The 21,608-nt window shown below is 34.7% G+C and overlaps 2 protein-coding genes across 11 annotated transcripts; both read right to left on the bottom strand.

Moving 5' to 3' along the window:
- Positions 1–226: 226 nt before the first annotated feature.
- Positions 227–5,392, bottom strand: LOC140854383 (NAC domain-containing protein 19-like). 5 transcript variants are annotated; one of them, XM_073250336.1, is made up of 5 exons: positions 4,892–5,392; positions 4,263–4,765; positions 1,605–1,888; positions 1,253–1,454; positions 227–1,078 (listed from the first exon to the last, which is right to left on the bottom strand). In XM_073250336.1, exons 2-5 carry the CDS (start codon positions 4,489–4,491, stop codon positions 471–473), a joined length of 1,323 nt encoding a protein of 440 aa, XP_073106437.1. In that variant the 5' UTR covers positions 4,492–4,765; positions 4,892–5,392; the 3' UTR covers positions 227–470. The 5 variants fall into 5 exon arrangements, with proteins under 5 accessions (XP_073106437.1, XP_073106419.1, XP_073106433.1 ...); XM_073250318.1 differs by having other exon boundaries at positions 227–1,454; XM_073250332.1 differs by having other exon boundaries at positions 227–1,454; positions 4,332–4,765.
- A 2,217-nt stretch (positions 5,393–7,609) lies between these two features.
- On the bottom strand, positions 7,610–20,517 carry LOC105035739 (uncharacterized). 6 transcript variants are annotated; one of them, XM_073250300.1, is made up of 9 exons: positions 19,984–20,517; positions 19,337–19,839; positions 16,673–16,956; positions 16,321–16,522; positions 15,556–16,146; positions 13,163–13,440; positions 8,657–8,707; positions 8,224–8,295; positions 7,610–7,788 (listed from the first exon to the last, which is right to left on the bottom strand). In XM_073250300.1, exons 2-9 carry the CDS (start codon positions 19,563–19,565, stop codon positions 7,669–7,671), a joined length of 1,827 nt encoding a protein of 608 aa, XP_073106401.1. In that variant the 5' UTR covers positions 19,566–19,839; positions 19,984–20,517; the 3' UTR covers positions 7,610–7,668. The 6 variants fall into 6 exon arrangements, with proteins under 6 accessions (XP_073106401.1, XP_073106410.1, XP_073106402.1 ...); XM_073250309.1 differs by having other exon boundaries at positions 19,406–19,839; XM_073250301.1 differs by having other exon boundaries at positions 19,337–19,836.
- Between the last annotated feature and the right edge of the window lie 1,091 nt (positions 20,518–21,608).

The raw sequence follows: 21,608 nt of genomic DNA, 5'->3' as shown, positions 1-21,608 counted from the left end.
TTAATGTTTTTAAGAAAGCATTAAGCTACAAAAATGCAGGATATTTAAAGATATTCAGATACAGTTGGAAAAGATGTTGGAGAAATATAATTAGGTGATCCTAGCATATTATAATGCAGAATCACTATGCATATATTTCTCTTCCATCCTCTTAGCAAGAACAACAAGCCTACCTAACTTCAGTATCAGATGTAGAATACTAGAATCAACTACAAAGTTCCAAAACTTCTAAAAGCTCTCCTAACCATCTATGTAACAAATGTATATTTTTATCAGAAGAGAGAAAATGCTTTCCTTAAATTTGCACTTCTTTTCTTTCTGCACCCAAAAAAAAATACTAGAAAAACAAACACCTTTTTGATGCCCAGTATCACAAAAAATGCCAAACCCAAAATTCAAGTTCTTGCATTTCATAATTCTAATAAGGTAATTCTATGGAGAAATCCTAAAATCACAAATCCAAAGCCAAATCATGGATCCAGCTTACTAAAATCTTCAGCATGCCTGCAACCAACATCATGTCTACTACGTTCATCAGCATCTAACTCTTTTGGTTCAATACTATCACTTAAAACATCGTCTATTTCAATTGCTGGCTCATAACAAAGCAGTTTCATTGGACGTATGACTTCATCTCTTTCACCATATGCCATTCCAAACTGATCCACATGATCTTTGCCAGATATCATTGCATTGCTCAAGTTCTGTTGGAAACCTTGCCCGGTTGAATGATTATTGCAGATGCTCATGAACCCATTATGTTCAGTCATTGGTGGTGATGGTTGTCTCATAGCATTGAAATCAGCAATTTCAGAGAGCTGTGTCATATCATAGAAGCCCATCATTTGTTCGATTGGAGCTGCTGCAAATCGTGGTGCCATATAATTGAAATCAGTCATTGGCTCAGTTGGAGATATTGCTGATTTTTGTACCATGCAATCATGATTATCCATTAGCTCAGCATAGGCTTCTCCTAATTGTGGCATCCTTCTATTAAAATCAATCATCTGTCCACTTGGTGCTATTGCTGATGGTTGGAACATACCATTAAATTCAGTCATTTGCATCCTTGTTGCTACTGCAAATTGTTGTAGCATTCCATTAGAACCAATCATTTGATCACTTGGTGCTATTATTGATGGTGCGACCATATCATTAAGTTCAGTTAATTGTATGCTTGGTGTAATTTGCACACTTGGTTCTGCTGCTAATGATGGGACCATACTACCATTAAATTCAGTAATTTGCATACCTGGTGCTGCTACTAATCGTTGTACCATAATGGCATTATCATAGCCACCATTTGAGTCAATAAAAGTCTGATAGCTTTGATTATTCTTTGCATCTTGTTCGGTTGGCATGTTTGATTGAGCTTGAGAAACATTCTGTAGCTTGTGAGGATTGTCTATAGCACCTCTTTTCTTATGAATGCAGCATAAGACCCAATCATCAAGCTGAAAGAGAGAGATAGAAGAAACAATATCAGCTTTATAAGTATGTTTAATGTGTGATTTTTTTATAAAGAGAAATATATCCAAAAAATAATAAGAAAGAACAATAAATACTTATAAAGCTCGCTTTACATTAAATCATTATTCACTTACCTTCATTGAATCACCAGGCTTGCAAGTTGTGATCTCACTTATATACTCTTGCATTATCCAGTCAGTCTTTACACCATCATTTTCTTTAGCCTTTCCTCTATAGTATACCAAGGTTTTTTTCACTCCCACTAGCTCATCATCATCATTGTAGATTTTCTTTTCAGACCCTGTGGCTTTCCAATATCCACCACCAGCAGCACGAGCTGGACGGCTCCCATTTGGATATTTGCGTGTTCTTGAAGTAAAGAAATAAAATTTTTCTTCTCCAGAAAGCTCGTAATTTTCTAGAACAAAGAACAAATAAAACCAGCAATAAAAGGATAGAATGGGCGTTCACCAATTTAAAGACAAAACGGTATCACTTGAACTTAGAATGGTAAGAACAAATAAAACAAAACATTGCCCTGAAGCTCATAGGGAGAAAATGTATTCCTTTGAAGAAAATGAAGAGAGGTGAGCTAAAATAATGTCATTTATCTTTATTGAAATCTGGAGTCTGGTAGTATATTTTCTGAAAAAGATTCTAGTAGTGTGATTTGGAGGAGTAATGCTAGAATCTAGACTAGTTTATGCCAAAGTTTATAATGGTTCTCATTACTTTTATGTATATATATAGGTAGACACATGCATACACACATAAATATATGCATGTATGCATACGTATACATACAAAATACATACATACATACACACACACACATACATATATACATACATATCCATATACATATAATGAACTAATATTTTAATCATAGAACATTGTTTGATTTGAAAAACTATTTTTTTTAAGTGAAAGAAAAAGGGGAAAATAAGACTGTTATTCTTCCATTATAAACTGTTATCTTCATTACTCTTCTTCAAATAAACACAACATATATGGTGGTACTAAGTTTATAACATCATTTCAAACAAATAAAAAGGCTATGTTAATAACATAGTATCGTTGTAATGATGACAAATAACTGTGCCATTCAGATTTTTCAAGTTTCCAACAAGCATATTATTGGTTGTTCAAGAAGGGCCCGGTACCACCAAAATCAAATGCTGTGCAAACTTAATCTAAAGTGCTAGACCATGGTAATGGGCTCATTCTGAAATCTTGTTTTCATTTACACTTGTGCATTGTGCTCTACACGTCATCTATTTTTAGCTATAATATCAGAAACATAGTTCAAGGAAGCAAATAATTTTTATAATCTCAGCTGCTGAGTGCATGTTACCATAGCTGCAGCATAGAAACTAACTCGGAACTAAAATCTCAGGAAAGACAGAGGAAAAAGAAAGGACAAAAAAAAAACATTCTATTCTTTACCAGTAAATAAAGAAACTACAATTTTTGTTAAATGGGTTCATGGAAGCACATTGGTTCTGAACCTTTAATGGTTAAGGAGATTGCTCCCATCTTTGAGGCCGTAGGTTAAAAACGTGGCTGGCTCCTATGAGAGTGCTTACAATAATGTAATTGTCAGGTAAGTACCAAATGTAGTTGGTAAATACTAACCTTATATTGTGAATACTGAACAAGTCTGCCAGGTGATGCATGGTTGGCCTACCATGCTGACAGTTTCAGGGGGGACAAATAACTGCACTAGAGGGGTCTATTATTTGACGAAATCAAAGTGTTTAAACTTCAGTTGGTAGAAGGGTTAGAATTAAAAAAAAAAATAAGGGCCTGTTTAGATATTTCTACAGAATATGGCCAAAAATTCTGTGAGAATTGGTTCTATTAGTCCATCTATCTTGGGCTTCCTAAGATCCTAGCCTTTGAGATAGGAGGTTTTGGGTTGGATGGTATTTGGTTGATACAGAGCCATGCTTAAACGGACGATGCAATCCACAAATTCTGCAATCTTGTAGGAACATCCAAACAAATCCTAAAAAGGAAGCTGGAACATTCATTTATTAATTTTTCTCAATCTCATACTTCTTTATTGGATACTTATCACATATAAACAATTTTTTTTAAAGAAAAAACTAAAACTATGGAACTAAGATATTCCATAAAAAAATATCTATAATTTTTTATGAGAAGCAAGGAAAAAAAAGATCTCACAAAAAAGAATTATGTGATAAACATGTCATAAACAATAAGGTATATTATATGTGAAACATGCATAAACCATTAGATATCAAGTTGTTTTATATATTCTTAATTAAAAAAAAAAACTTCTTTCCTGAGCACTAACACATATAACAATTTTTTTTTTAAAAAAAAAACTTAAACTATTGAAGCATTGAACTAAGATATTCCATGAAAAATATATACTTTTTTGATAGCAAGCAAAGAAAAAAAGATCCTCATAGAAGAATTACATGATAAACATGTCATAAACAATAAGATTTTACATGTCAAACATGCTTAAACCACTAGATATAAAGTTGTTTTATATATTCTAAATAAAAATTTCTTTGATGAGTACCTAACATATATAAACCAATTTTTTTTAAAAAAACTAAAATTATTGAACTAAGATATTTCATGAAATATATATATTTTTTGTTTGTAAGGAAAGAAAAAAAAAATCTCACATAGAAGAATTGCATAACAAACATGTCATAAACAATAAGATATTACAGTTGAAACATACATAAGTCGTTAGATATCGAGTTGCTCTGTATATTTCTAAATTATAGAGAAAAAGAAATTATGGTACTAACCAACTAGTTCTTCCGGGTCGTAATCATAAAGATTGACATCCTTGAATACATTGTAAAGCAATGGCTCACCCTTGATCTTGCGGTCGAGATACAAACGTATCAGCTCTTGATCGTTCGGGTTGAAGTTAAAGCCAGGAGGAAACCTCAAAGAAGGGCCGCTATTCTCCCCCTCTGGAACTCCATATCTTTGGTGAATCACTGCTTCAATATTTTCTGGGTCCATCTCCATGTATGGCTGAGCTTTTGGTGGCCTCAAAGCTACTACTGTTCCACCAAGAACTGGAAAAAAAAGAAAATTTATAGTCGCCGGTGCCCAAGCTGCCGCGAGAGTCCAAGTACGTTTAAACGCGCCGAGGTCCGCCTTTCCGCACCGCGCGCAAGGATACGCGAGTCCACCGTTGGATCACCCACCGATCGACGGTGTGCATCCGCCCGAAGGGAGTCCATCTTTGGACCGAAGTGCACAATCCGTCTCCGATGCAAATAACCAGAGCTGTACTCTACTGAAAGTTTGAGATCCATCCAGAGTCTTGAGAATATGCTTTTATATATATATATATATATATATATATATATATATATATATATATATATATATATATAGATATATATTAAAATGGATGCAAGACCTCGGCGGACCAGCGATGACTTGATGTGGGGGAAGAGGTCGCGGAAGAGCTCAAAGGCGGCATGGTGGCGGCGGGAGGCTGGGCTCGGCAGGGATGGCGGAGTGCGTCGCCACCGTGGGGAAGACCCGCTACCGGCGGTTTCCTCTGCTGCACCTAACCGCGGACCTACGCGGGGATCTCCCGCCCGCCAGTGTAGCACCCGAAGGACGTCGGACAGCGTAGTGAGCGTGTGGAGGCGGATGCTCTGGGTAGCGAGATTCTCACGGCCGCCCTGCTTGCGGTCGATGACGACGATGGCGTTGCGCACCTCGACGCCCTCGGCACGGAGCGGGGCGGCGGTCTCGACGCCGGGGTGGAAGGCGCCCTCGACGGCTAGACCGGTGCCAGCGGCAGGGCACAGCGGCAGAGGAGAAGTGGGGAGGATAGTGGGGGGAGATGAGGAGGCGGATGGGATGCGTCCGAGATGTCGTGGGATTTGGGAAAAACGGGACGGTCATTTCATCTCCATTCGTTGGGAGGTTGTTTTTCTATTTCTCTATCCAATGTTGAGGAGCCTGCAAATTAGTTTAGATTATTTTAAATTTTAAAAAATATCTTTTTTTCTAAACGTCAAGAGAGATAATTTTTTTAAAAAAATAATTTAAAATTTAAATTTTTAACATTTTTAATGGATAACTCATAAAACCATCATCTATCACTATATCTATATATTTTTATTTGATCTCGAACTCAAAAATACTACTATTATTGATGGTAGTGACGACGAACAGACAGCATTGTCGGCTCTGCTATTGAGAGAATTGAAGAGTGTGTGAGAAGAGGCTTTGTAAAATCAGGATTGTCGATCTTCATAAAATTTATCTAATAATTTGTAATCTATACTATACATAATATAATTTTTAATTATTTTAATTATTTAAAAAATATATAAAATAAATATAATAAAATAGATAAATAAAATAATATATTATTTTAATTATTATTTTATTTATAATTCAAATAATTGTTATTAGCTCTAAAATTGATATGTTAGAAAAATCTCTCTATTCTCTAAGAGCCCTTGGACTATACTTCTTAGGCGCACAAGGCAATTTGATCCCATGTAATAAAAGTAGCATACTAATAAACCTGTACAACCACAATCATAAAACCATGTATACATACGCCAATATAGTTCTAAATTATATATTACTATAATTCTGAAAGTTGTATAAATTAGTGGTGCAATCGAATCGAGTCAAGTTAAATAGTTGGAAGCTCGAGCTCGACTCCATTCAAAATATTTTGACTCGAAATTTAATTCGAGATCGATTGAGCTTTAATACCTCAAGCTCAAACTCAGCTTGATGAAAAATAGACAAAATTTGAGATCAACTATACTCGATTTAAATATCAATCGGACTATACTTGAGTTTTAGTTCGAAATTTGAATCTTTACCTAATAATATATATATATATATATATATATATATATATATTCAAATAGATTTGTCAGTTTTAAAGCTGAGCATCCCGCTATTCGAGTTTGATTCAAAAAATTATACTCGATAAAAACTGAATCAGTAGAGTTTGGACTCAAGTCAAGCTTGAGTAACTTAGTTCAACTTGTTTGTACTTTAGTATAGATGTTATCTTGGTGAAAATGCATGCCAAACCAGTTATCCTATTAAAGTTATTTAATAGCGTAGCCTATCAAATATTTGAAGCATATTTATTATTTTTTCCTTTTATCATTTTCCAATAGTTTTGCCTTGTAGGTTGGAGTGACAACTTTATCTTATTTGGGATTATTGTTGGTGGTAGAGTTTTTAGACAGTCTCCCGACCATAAGCAAATTCAACTTTTCTCGGCTAGACAAGAAGAAAGCCCGTCCTCCACTACATTGGCTTGAAACATGGATATATGTTGCAGTAAAATGCTTTATGATTACTACCAGCATTGTAGCTCTATGAAAGGTATATAATTGCTAACAGCAGATGTCAAAATTATTATCATAATTTTACCAAAAAAAAATTGTTATCACTTGGAAGATCGGAGCCAGATCCTTTTTAGGTGAGCAAACTTCTTGTGCCCTATTTGATAACGTGTGCATGTATAGGACCCGATCCGATCTGACCAATGCTTCAATATGATTGGGACTTTAGACAGCTATGCTGGGTTGGATTTCAATGGGTAAATGGCAACATGATTCAATTCTCAGTTGGATTCTAGTTGAAGTTTGAGAAATCTGACCAAGCCAATTCAAATTTCATTTCCTCTCAATTTGATTGGTCAAGTTCAAAGATGGGTTGGGTTAGAATTGGGTAGCCCAAGAAACATGTCAGGTTTTTATCAATAAAAAAAAAAAAGAAAAAGAAACAGTTTGGCACAGCTTAGCCTTTGACCTGAACCTCTTTGAGTTACAATGCTAAGGTAATATAGCAGTCCAGAAATTTTAATGCATCTAGAAAATATTCATGTTTGAAAGAACTTCTAAATATTTTATTGCCCATCTCTGGCAAGTTGCAAGTTATTTTCCACATCTACTATGATTTACCTTAAACCAAATGAAAGGGATAAAGCCTTTGCTCAAGTAGCAACTCAAATGTAGGTCTGCAATATGAAACATTTTTTTTAGACTTGCAACACTAGGAGTACTAATATGTCAATGAGATAGATGTTTCTCAGTTCTTTCCCAAAGATATTTGACATGTAGCCATGCTACATAACAGTCAACCATGGTTAATATTACTCCCATTGCTAAATGTTCTTACTTACAACACATCAAGGAGAAAATTTTATAACAGGACTCTCCAAAGAAATATTAATTTCCACTGTGCTACCCAGTGAGATGGATTGTGCTTTCTCCAAGTTATCTCCTTCTCACTTCCATCAGAATTTTCAGGTGCATCTTCCATCTGAAAGGTAAAAGTAACATCTTATTTCCAAATAGAAAGATACAGCTAGTGTCCACCTCAAATAAACAGTTTGGCATCTCTATCTGTATACACGTACATAAGTGGTTGAGGAATTGTCATTATTACTATTCCAAAACAGTAATTGCCATATTGTCTTGCAGCTAGTGAGAATTTATGTTGAAAAAATCTGATCTAATGGACTGGGATCGCTACAAAGCCGAAGAAGAGGTCTTACAGGTAAAGGACAGCCCACAAATAACTCCAATTTTGTTACATGTTCCTATGACTTAGCCCGAGTTTTTTCAGAGTTTTCTAGCTGATATGAAGTCAAATAATCTTGTTGAACTCTTTATATATTGCCACGACATGAACATAAAACAACATGTCCCTGAGCAAAATATAATGCTGCATTTAGTCTAAGTGCTGGTTGAGTACCCATAAATTATTTAAACTAGCAGCAGCATCCTCCTGTCTCTTCTGAATTGTGATCCTCAGTTCCTGGAAGTCCTGCAGACATCAATACAGGAAAAATTAGTATTACATACACCAAATAAATAGAGCAAATGATTCAGTGGACTTGCTGATCTCAGTTGCTCCATGTTTTTATGCCAACAAGCACAGCATCATAGAACATCTTTTGTGTTAAGCTATCATAGAAGGCTTGCATCACTTAATCTCATTTAGTTAAATGCTTGGAATGCTCATGTTTCTATGTGCAGTATTTGCTAGTCTTTATTAATACTGATCAAGGTTCTCACCATCTCAGTATTGAATCCCATATCGGTACCATTTTATTACAATATTGGTAGATAGTATAGTACAAGATGGCCAGGCATATTGACAATTGGTATGGTATAAAGATGCATACCAATTTGGTACCAGCATATGGTATGGTACAGCAAACCTTGGCACCGATATTCTAACAAAATGTTAAAATTATGGTTAGTAGAGTTTAAGTTCCTACCATAAAATGCTTTATAGAATAATTTAGAAAGTTCAAAACAATGACTACTTTCATTATTCAATAAACGTGGCAGTATATCTATCACACGTTTTACAGATTTTTTTTTTAATTGAAATGGCATTGAATCTCAATTTTCATGTCAACACTCGCTATATAAAATGGCTATAAAACCAAAAATCTTTCATCTTTTGAAAGTTAGCTCTTGTTGATTAATATGAGGGTTTAAAGGATTGTAATTAGGCAATTATGATGGTTGACTACAAATAAATAAATGTATCTTTAAAAGTATCTTGTCATATTTAACATTTTTAAGAAGGCAATAAGGTACAAAAATACAGGATATTTAACGATATTCAGATACTATTCGAAAAGATGTTGGAGAAATATAATTAGGTGATCCTAGTATATTATAATGCAGAACCACTATGCATATATTTCCCTCCCCTCCCCTGAGCAAAAACAAAAAGCCTACTTGGTTTCAATAACAGATGTAGAATCAACTACAAAGTTCAAAAACTTCTAAAACCTCTCCTAACCACCTATGTAACAAATGCATATGTTTATCAGAAGAGAAAAAATGCTTTCCTTAAATTTGCTTGCACTTTCTTTCTTTCTGCACTCAAAAAAATACTAGAAAAATAAACATCATTTTGATGCTAAGTATCACAAAAAAAATGCCAAACCCAAAATTCAAGTTCTGGCACTTCATAATTCTAATAAAGTAATTCTATGACAGAAATCCTAAAATGAAAAATTCGAAGCTAAATCATGGATCTGGCTTAGAATAATCTTCAGCATGCCAGCAACCAGCATCATAAGCATCATGTCTACTATGTTCATCAGCATCTAGCTCTTTTGATTCGATACTATCACTTAAAATATTGTCTATTTCAATTGCTGGTTGATAACAAAGCAGTTTCATTGGATCTATGACTTCATCTCTTTCACTATATGCCATTCCAAACTGGTCCACATGATCTTTGTCAGATGTCGTTGCATTGATCAAGTTCTGCTGGAAACCTTGCCCAGTTGAATGATAATTGCAGATGCTCATGATCCCAATATGTTCAGTCATTGGTGCACATGGTGATGGTTGTCTCATGGCATTGAATTCAGCAATTTCAGAGAGCTGTATCGTATCATTGAAGCCAATCATTTGTTCGATTGGTGCTGCGGCAAATCGTGGTGCCATATAGTTGAAATCAGTCATTGGCTCAGTTGGTGATATTGCTGTTTTTTGTACCATGCAACCATGATTATCCATTGGCTCAGCATAGGCTTCTCCTAATTGTGGTATCATTCTATTAAAATCAATCATCTGCCCACTTGGTGCTATTGCTGATGGTTGGAACATACCATTAAATTCAGTCATTCGCATCCCTGCTGCTATTACTAATTGTTGTACCATTCCATTAGAATCAATCATTTGCTCACTTAGTGCTATTGCTGATGGTGCGACCATATCATTAAGTTCAGTCAATTGCACATTTGGTATAATTTGCACACTTGGTTCTGCTGCTAATGATAGGACCATACCATTAAATTCAGCTTAGCTTTATAACCCCCCATACTTGGCCAATACCCTCGATCCTTTCACATGTCAATAGTGTGGCCATCATAATATTTGTCTCCTTAATATATATCTACTGTCTACCTATTTATCTGTTCCAAATATAGAATGCCAAATAATCGGTCTATGACCATGAATCCATGATCATATAAATTATCTAACCTAAATAAACGATATTATCAAGTATGCTGTTTCATGATAAAAATAATGCATTGTTTGTATTTCTCTCAAAACCCTAAACATTGAACCCAATTGCAGTAAAAAAGCATCTAACCCCAGCAAGATTATATTTATCTACGTTTCCAAGAATTTAACTAACCATCAAGCATTTGCTGTTGGCCTATGTAGTACTTGGTAATTCGTACCACAGGCTATACCTAGTTAGACATGATATGATTCATGATAACATTCAGGTGCATGTACAGGCCCCGATCAGACCTGACCAATGCTTCAGTATGATTGGAACTTTATACAGCTATGCTGGATTGGATTTTAGTGGGTAAATGGCAACATGATTCAATGCTCGATTGGATTCTAGTTGAAGTTTGAGCAATCTGACCAAGCCAATCCAAATTTCATTTCCTCTCAATTTGAATGGTCAAATTCAAAGAAGGGTTAGGTTAGAATTGGGTAGCCCAAGAAATATGTTAGGTTTTTATCAATAAAAAAAGAAATAGAAAAAGAAACATGTTAAGCACAGGTTAGCCCTTGACCAGAACCTCTTTGAATTGCAACTAAGGTAATATAGCAGTCCCGCAATTTTAATGCATCTAGAAAAGATTCACTTTTAAAAGAACTTCTAAGGATTTTATTGCCCATCTCTGGCAAGTTGCAAGTTATTTTCCACATCCACTTTTATGTACCTTAAACCTTGGTGCTGATATTCTAACAAAATGTTAAAACTATAGTTAGTAGAGTTTAAGTTCCTACCATAAAAAGCTTCATAGAATACTTTAGAAAGTTCAATATAATGACGACTTTCATTATTCAATAAACATGGCAGTGTATCTACCACATGTTTTACAGATTTCTTTTAATTGAAATGACATTGAATCTCAAATCTCATGGCAACACTCGTTATATAAAATGGCTATAAAACCAAAAATCTTTCATCATTTGAAAGTTAGTTCTTGTTGATTAATATGAGGGTTTAAAGAATTGTAATTAGGCAATCATGACTGTTGACTACTTCAAATAAATAAATATTATCTTTAAAAGTATCTTGTCATGTTTAATATTTTTAAGAAGGCACTAAGCTACAAAAATGCAGGATATTTAGAGATATTCAGATACAGTTGGAAAAGATATTGGAGAAATATAATTAGATGATCCTAGTATATTATAATGCAAAATCACTATGCATATGTTTCCCTTCCCTCCCCTTAGGAAGAACAATAAGCCTACCTAACTTCAGTATCAAATGTAGAATACTAGAATCAACTACAAAGTTCAAAAACTTCTAAAAGCTCTCCTAACCACCTATGTAACAAATGCATATTTTTATCAGAAGAGAGCAAATGCTTTCCTTAAATTTGCTTGCACTTCTTTTCTTTCCGCACTCAAAAAAATACTAGAAAAACAAACACATTTTTTATGCTAAGTATCATAAAAAATGCCAAACCCAAAATTCAAGTTCTTGCACTTCATAATTCTAATATGGTAATTCTATGGAGAAATCCTAAAATGAAAAATCCAAAGCCAAATTATGGATCCGGCTTAGTAAAATTTTCAGCATGCTTGCAACTAGCATCATGTCTATTACGTTCATCAGCATCTAACTCTTTTGGTTCGATACTATCACTTAAAATATTGTCTATTTCAATTGCTGGCTGATAACAAAGTAGTTTCATTGAATCTATGACTTTATCTCTTTCACCATATGCCATTTCAAACTGATCCACATGATCTCTGCTAGATGTTGCATTGCTCAAGTTCTGCTGGAAACCTTGCTCAGTTGAATGATTATTACAAATGCTCATGATCCCATTATATTCAATCATTGGTGCACATGGTGATGGTAGTCTCATAGCATTGAAATCAGCTATTTTAGAGAGCTGTATCATATCATTGAAGTCAATCATTTGTTCGATTGGTGCTGCTACAAATCGTGGTGCCATATAATTAAAATTAGTCATTGACTCAGTTGGAGATATTGCTGATTTTTGTACCATGTAACCATGATTATCTATTAGCTCAGCATAGGCTTCTCCTAATTGTGATATCATTCCATTAAAATCAATCATCTGCCCACTTGGTGCTGTTGCTGATGGTTGGAACATACCATTAAATTCAGTCATTTGCATCCTTGCTGCTACTGCTTATTGTTATAGCATTCCATCAGAATCAATCATTTACTCACTTGGTGCTATTGCTGATGATGCGACCATATCATTAAGTTCAGTCGATTGTATGCTTGGTGTAATTTGCACACTTGATTCTGCTGCTAATAATGGGACCATACTACCATTAAATTTAGTAATTTGCACATCTAGTGCTGCTACTAATCGTTGTGCCGTAATGACATTACCATAGCTACCATTTGAGTCAATAAAAGTCTGATAGCTTTGATTATTATTTATATCTTGTTCAGTTGGCATGTCTGATTGAGCTTGAGAAATTTTTTGTAGCTTATGAGGATTATCTACAGCACCCTTTTTCTTATGAATGCAGCATAAGACCCAATCATCAAGCTGAAAGAGGGAGAAAAAAGAAACAATGTCAGCTTTATAAGTATGTTTAATGCACGATTTTGTTATAAAAAAAAACATGTCCAAAAGATAATAAGGAAGAATAATAAATACTTATAAAGCTCGCTTTACCTTAAATCATTGTTCACTTACCTTCATTGAATCACCAGGCTTGCAAGTTGTGATCTCACTTATATACTCTTGCATTGTCCAGTCAGTCTTTACACCATTTTTTTTAGCCTTTCCTCTATAGTATACCAAAGTTTTTTTCACTCCCACTAGCTCATCATCACTGTAGTTTTTCTTTTCAGACCCTTTGGCTTTCCAATATCCACCGCCAGCAGTGCAAGCTGGACGGCTCCCATTTGGATACTTGCGTGTTCTTGAAGTAAAGAAATAAAATTTTTCTTCTCTAGAAAGCTCGTAATTTCCTAAAACAAAGAACAAATAAAACCAGCAATAAAAGGATAAAATGGGCGTTCCCCAATTTAAAGACAAAACAGCATCACTTGAACTTAGAATGGTAAGAACAAATAAAACAAAACATTGCCCTGAAGCTCGTAGGGAGAAAAATGTATTCTTTTGAAAAAAATGAAGAGCGGTGAACTAAAATAATGCCATTATCTTTATTGAAATCTGGAGTCTGGTAGTATATTTTCTGAAAAAGATTCTAGTAATATGATTTGGAAGAGTAATGCTAGAATCTAGACCAGTTTATGCCAAAGTTTATAATGGTTCTCATTATTTTTATGTATATATTGGTAGACACACACATACACACATAAATATATGCATGTATGCATACATATACATACACACACACATACATATATACATACATATATGTATATAAATACATACATACAAACATACATACATATCCATATACATATGTCTCCTTAATATATATCTGCTGTCTATCTATTTATCTGTTCCAAATATAGAATGCCAAATAATCGGTCTGTGACTATGAATCCATGATCATATAAATTGTCTAACCTAAATAAACGGTATTAGCAAGTATGCTGTTTCATGATAAAAATAATGTATCGTTTGTATTTCTCTCAAAACCCTAAACATTGAACCCAATTGCAGTAAAAAAGCATCTAACCGCAGCAAGATTATATTTATCTACGTTTCCAAGAATTTAACTAACCATCAAGTATTTGCTGTTGGCCTATGTAGTACTTGGTAATTCATAGCACAGGCTATACCTAGTTAGACATGATATGATTCATGATAACATTCAAATGCATCTACAGGCCCCAATCAGATCTGACCAATGCTTTAGTATGATTGAAACTTTATACGACTGTGCTGGGTTGGATTTAAGTGGGTAAATGGCAACATGATTCAATGCTTAGTTGGATTCTAGTTGAAGTTTGAGCAATCTGACCAAGCCAATCTAAATTTTATTTCCTCTCACTTTGAATGGTCAAGTTCAAAGAAGGGTTAGGTCAGAACTGGGTAGCCCAAGAAACATGTTAGGTTTTTATCAATAAAAAAAGCAAAAGAAACATGTGAGGCACATGTTAGCCCTTGATCGGAACCTCTTTGAGTTGCAAGTAAGGTAATATAGCAGTCCAGCAATTTTAATGCATCTAGAAAAGATTCACTTTTGAAAGAACTTCTAAGGATTTTATTGCCCATCTCTGGCAAGTTGCAAGTTATTTTCTACATCCACTTTTATGTACCTTAAACCTTGGCATTGATATTCTAACAAAATGTTAAAACTATAGTTAGTAGAGTTTAAGTTCCTACCATAAAAAGCTTCATAGAATATTTTAGAAAGTTCAATACAATGACTACTTTCATTATTCAATAAACGTGGCAGTATATCTACCACATGTTTTACAGATTTTTTTTAATTGAAATGACATTGAATCTAAAATCTCATGGCAACACTTGCTATATAAAATGGCTATAAAACCAAAAATCTTTCATCATTTGAAGTTAGTTCTTGTTGATTAATATGAGGGTTTAAAGAATTGTAATTAGGCATCATGACTGTTGACTACTTCAAATAAATAAATATATCTTTAAAAGTATCTTGTCATGTTTAATGTTTTTAAGAAAGCATTAAGCTACAAAAATGCAGGATATTTAAAGATATTCAGATACAGTTGGAAAAGATGTTGGAGAAATATAATTAGGTGATCCTAGCATATTATAATGCAGAATTACTATGCATATATTTCTCTTCCATCCCCTTAGCAAGAACAACAAGCCTACCTAACTTCAGTATCAGATGTAGAATACTAGAATCAACTACAAAGTACCAAAACTTCTAAAAGCTCTCCTAACCATCTATGTAACAAATGTATATTTTTATCAGAAGAGAGAAAATGCTTTCCTTAAATTTGCACTTCTTTTCTTTCTGCACCCAAAAAAAAATACTAGAAAAACAAACACCTTTTTGATGCTCAGTATCACAAAAAATGCCAAACCCAAAATTCAAGTTCTTGCATTTCATAATTCTAATAAGGTAATTCTATGGAGAAATCCTAAAATCACAAATCCAAAGCCAAATCATGGATCCAGCTTACTAAAATCTTCAGCATGCCTGCAACCAACATCATGTCTACTACGTTCATCAGCATCTAACTCTTTTGGTTCAATACTATCACTTAAAACATCGTCTATTTCAATTGCTGGCTCATAACAAAGCAGTTTCATTGGACCTATGACTTCATCTCTTTCACCATATGCCATTCCGAACTGATCCACATGATCTTTGCCAGATATCATTGCATTGCTCAAGTTCTGTTGGAAACCTTGCCCGGTTGAATGATTATTGCAGATGCTCATGATCCCATTATGTTCAGTCATTGGTGGTGATGGTTGTCTCATAGCATTGAAATCAGCAATTTCAGAGAGCTGTGTCATATCATAGAAGCCCATCATTTGTTCGATTGGAGCTGCTGCAAATCGTGGTGCCATATAATTGAAATCAGTCATTGGCTCAGTTGGAGATATTGCTGATTTTTGTACCATGCAATCATGATTATCCATTAGCTCAGCATAGGCTTCTCCTAATTGTGGCATCCTTCTATTAAAATCAATCATCTGTCCGCTTGGTGCTATTGCAGATGGTTGGAACATACCATTAAATTCAGTCATTTGCATCCTTGTTGCTACTGCAAATTGTTGTAGCATTCCATTAGAACCAATCATTTGATCACTTGGTGCTATTATTGATGGTGCGACCATATCATTAAGTTCAGTTAATTGCATGCTTGGTGTAATTTGCACACTTGGTTCTGCTGCTAATGATGGGACCATACTACAATTAAATTCAGTAATTTGCATACCTGGTGCTGCTACTAATCGTTGTACCATAATGGCATTATCATAGCCACCATTTGAGTCAATAAAAGTCTGATAGCTTTGATTATTCTTTGCATCTTGTTCGGTTGGCATGTCTGATTGAGCTTGAGAAACATTCTGTAGCTTGTGAGGATTGTCTATAGCACCTCTTTTCTTATGAATGCAGCATAAGACCCAATCATCAAGCTGAAAGAGAGAGATAGAAGAAACAATATCAGCTTTATAAGTATGTTTAATGTGTGATTTTGTTATAAAGAGAAATATATCCAAAAAATAATAAGAAAGAACAATAAATACTTATAAAGCTCGCTTTACATTAAATCATTATTCACTTACCTTCATTGAATCACCAGGCTTGCAAGTTGTGATCTCACTTATATACTCTTGCATTATCCAGTCAGTCTTTACACCATCATTTTCTTTAGCCTTTCCTCTATAGTATACCAAGGTTTTTTTCACTCCCACTAGCTCATCATCATCATTGTAGATTTTCTTTTCAGACCCTGTGGCTTTCCAATATCCACCACCAGCAGCACGAGCTGGACGGCTCCCATTTGGATATTTGCGTGTTCTTGAAGTAAAGAAATAAAATTTTTCTTCTCCAGAAAGCTCGTAATTTCCTAGAACAAAGAACAAATAAAACCAGCAATAAAAGGATAGAATGGGCGTTCACCAATTTAAAGACAAAACGGTATCACTTGAACTTAGAATGGTAAGAACAAATAAAACAAAACATTGCCCTGAAGCTCATAGGGAGAAAATGTATTCCTTTGAAGAAAATGAAGAGAGGTGAGCTAAAATAATGTCATTTATCTTTATTGAAATCTGGAGTCTGGTAGTATATTTTCTGAAAAAGATTCTAGTAGTGTGATTTGGAGGAGTAATGCTAGAATCTAGACTAGTTTATGCCAAAGTTTATAATGGTTCTCATTACTTTTATGTATATATATAGGTAGACACATGCATACACACATAAATATATGCATGTATGCATACGTATACATACAAAATACATACATACATACACACACACATACATATATACATACATATCCATATACATATAATGAACTAATATTTTAATCATAGAACATTGTTTGATTTGAAAAACTATATTTTTTAAGTGAAAGAAAAAGGGGAAAATAAGATTGTTATTCTTCCATTATAAACTGTTATCTTCATTACTCTTCTTCCAATAAACACAACATATGTGGTGGTACTAAGTTTATAACATCATTTCAAACAAATAAAAAGGCTAAGTTAATAACATAGTATCGCTGTAATGATGACAAACAACTGTGCCATTCAGATTTTTCAAGTTTCCAACAAGCATATTATTGGTTGTTCAAGAAGGGCCCTGTACCACCAAAATCAAATGCTGTGCAGACTTAATCTAAAGTGCTAGACCATGGTAATGGGCTCATTCTGAAATCTTGTTTTCATTTACACTTGTGCATTGTGCTCTACACGTCATCTATTTTTAGCTATAATATCAGAAACATAGTTCAAGGAAGCAAAAAATTTTTATAATCTCAGCTGCTGAGTGCATGTTACCATAGCTGCAGCATACAAACTAACTCGGAACTAAAATCTCAGGAAAGACAGAGGAAAAAGAAAGGACAAAAAAAAAAAAGCATTCTATTCTTTACCAGTAAATAAAGAAACTACAATTTTTGTTAAATGGGTTCATGGAAGCACATTGGTTCTGAACCTTTAATGGTTAAGGAGATTGCTCCCATCTTTGAGGCCGTAGGTTAAAAACGTGGCTGGCTCCTATGAGAGTGCTTACAATAATGTAATTGTCAGGTAAGTACCAGATGTAGTCGGTAAATACTAACCTTATGTTGTGAATACTGAACAAGTCTGCCAGGTGATGCATGGTTGGCCTACCATGCTGACAGTTTCAGGGGGGACAAATAACTGCACTAGAGGGGTCTATTATTTGACGAAATCAAAGTGTTTAAACTTCAGTTGGTAGAAGGGTTAGAATTTAAAAAAAAAAAAGGGCCTGTTTAGATATTTCTACAGAATAAGGCCAAAAATTCTGTGAGAATTGGTTCTATTAGTCCATCTATCTTGGGCTTCCTAAGATCCTAGCCTTTGAGATAGGAGGTTTTGGGTTGGATGGTATTTGGTTGATACAGAGCCATGCTTAAACGGACGATGCAATCCACAAATTCTGCAATCTTGTAGGAACATCCAAACAAATCCTAAAAAGGAAGCTGGAACATTCATCTATTAATTTTTCTCAATCTCATACTTCTTTATTGGATACTTATCACATATAAACAATTTTTTTTAAAGAAAAAAACTAAAACTATTGAACTAAGATATTCCATAAAAAAATATCTATAATTTTTTTATGAGAAGCAAGGAAAAAAAAGATCTCACAAAGAAGAATTATGTGATAAACATGTCATAAACAATAAGGTATATTACATGTGAAACATGCATAAACCATTAGATATCAAGTTGTTTTATATATTCTTAATTTAAAAAAAAAAAAAAGCTTCTTTCCTGAGCACTAACACATATAACAATTTTTTTTTAAAAAAAAAACTTAAACTATTGAAGCATTAAACTAAGATATTCCATGAAAAATATATACTTTTTTGATAGCAAGCAAAGAAAAAAAGATCCTCATAGAAGAATTACATGATAAACATGTCATAAACAATAAGATTTTACATGTCAAACATGCTTAAACCACTAGATATAAAGTTGTTTTATATATTCTAAATAAAAATTTCTTTGATGAGTACCTAACATATATAAACCAATTTTTTAAAAAAAAACTAAAACTATTGAACTAAGATATTCCATGAAATATATATATTTTTTGTTTGTAAGGAAGGAAAAAAAAAATCTCACATAGAAGAATTGCATAACAAACATGTCATAAACAATAAGATATTACAGTTGAAACATACATAAGTCGTTAGATATCGAGTTGCTCTGTATATTTCTAAATTATAGAGAAAAAGAAATTATGGTACTAACCAACTAGTTCTTCCGGGTCGTAATCATAAAGATTGACATCCTTGAATACATTGTAAAGCAATGGCTCACCCTTGATCTTGCGGTCGAGATACAAACGTATCAGCTCTTGATCGTTCGGGTTGAAGTTAAAGCCAGGAGGAAACCTCAAAGAAGGGCCGCTATTCTCCCCCTCTGGAACTCCATATCTTTGGTGAATCACTGCTTCAATATTTTCTGGGTCCATCTCCATGTATGGCTGAGCTTTTGGTGGCCTCAAAGCTACTACTGTTCCACCAAGAACTGGAAAAAAAAGAAAATTTATAGTCGCCGGTGCCCAAGCTGCCGCGAGAGTCCAAGTACGTTTAAACGCGCCGAGGTCCGCCTTTCCGCACCGCGCGCAAGGATACGCGAGTCCACCGTTGGATCACCCACCGATCGACGGTGTGCATCCGCCCGAAGGGGGTCCATGTTTGGACCGAAGTGCACAATCCGTCTCCGATACAAATAACCAGAGCTGTACTCTACTGAAAGTTTGAGATCCATCCAGAGTCTTGAGAATATGCTTATATATATATATATATATATATATATATATATATATATATATATATATATATATATATATAAATAGATAGATAGATAGATATATATTAAAATGGATGCAAGACCTTGGCGGACCAGCGATGACTTGATGTGGGGGAAGAGGTCGCGGAAGAGCTCAAAGGCGGCATGGTGGCGGCGGGAGGCTGGGCTCGGCAGGGATGGCGGAGTGCGTCGCCACCGTGGGGAAGACCCGCTACCGGCGGTTTCCTCTGCTGCACCTAACCGCGGACCTACGCGGGGATCTCCCGCCCGCCAGTGTAGCACCCGAAGGACATCGGACAGCGTAGTGAGCGTGTGGAGGCGGATGCTCTGGGTAGCGAGATTCTCACGGCCGCCCTGCTTGCGGTCGATGACGACGACGGCGTCGCGCACCTCGACGCCCTCGGCACGGAGCGGGGCGGCGGTCTCGACGCCGGGGTGGAAGGCGCCCTCGACGGCTAGACCGGTGCCAGCGGCAGGGCACAGCGGCAGAGGAGAAGAGGGGAGGATAATGGGGGGAGATGAGGAGGCGGATGGGATGCGTCCGAGGGCGAGGGAGTACGGGGAGATGTCGTGGGATTTGGGAAAAACGGGACGGTCATTTCATCTCCGTTCGTTGGGAGGTTGTTTTTCTATTTCTCTATCTAAAGTTGAGGAGCCTGCAAATTATTTCAGATTATTTTAAATTTTAAAAAATATATTTTTTTTCTAAACGTTAAGAGAGATAATTTTTTTTAAAATAATTTAAAATTTAAAATTTTAACATTTTTAATCGATAACTCGTAAAACCATCATCTATCACTATATCTATATATTTTTATCTGATCTCGAACTCAAAAATACTACTATTATTGATGGTAGTGACGACGGACAGACAGCATTATCGGCTCTGCTATTGAGAGAATTGAAGAGTGTGTGAGAAGAGGCTTTGCAAAATCAGGATTGTCGATCTTCATAAAATTTATCTAATAACGTGTAATCTATACTATACATAATATAATTTTTAATTATTTTAATTATTTAAAAAATATATAAAATAAATATAATAAAATAGATAAATAAAATAATATATTATTTTAATTATTATTTTATTTATAATTTAGATAATTGTTATTAGTTTTAAAATTGATATGTTAGAAAAATCTCTCTATTCTGTGAGAGCTCTTGGACTATATTTCTTAGGCGCACAAGGCAATTTGATCCCATGTAATAAAAGTAGCATACTAATAAACCAATACAACCACAATCATAAAACCATGCATACATGCAGCAATATAGTTCTAAATTATATATTACAATAATTTTGAAAGTTGTATAAATTAGTGGTGCAATCGAACCGAGTCAAGTTAAATAGTTGGAAGCTCGAGCTCAACTCCATTCAAAATATTTCAACCCGAAATTTAATTCGAGATCGATTGAGCTTTAATACCTCAAGCCCAAACTCAGTTTAATGAAAAATAGGTAAAATTTGAGATCAATTATACTCGACTTAAATATCAATCGAACTATACTCGAATTCGAGTTCGAAATTTGAATCTTAACACATATATATATATACACACACACACACACACTCAAATATATTTATCAGTTTTAGAGCCGAGCATCCTGCTATTCGAGTTTGATTCAAAAAATTATACTCCATAAAAACTGAGCCGAGTAGAGTTTGGACTCAAGCCAAGCTTGAGTAACTCGGTTCAACTTGTTTGCA

The sequence above is a fragment of the Elaeis guineensis genome, chromosome 1 (genome assembly GCF_000442705.2).
Source record: "Elaeis guineensis isolate ETL-2024a chromosome 1, EG11, whole genome shotgun sequence".
Taxonomy (NCBI): domain Eukaryota; kingdom Viridiplantae; phylum Streptophyta; class Magnoliopsida; order Arecales; family Arecaceae; genus Elaeis; species Elaeis guineensis.
This window is presented reverse-complemented; position numbering and strand designations above follow the sequence as displayed.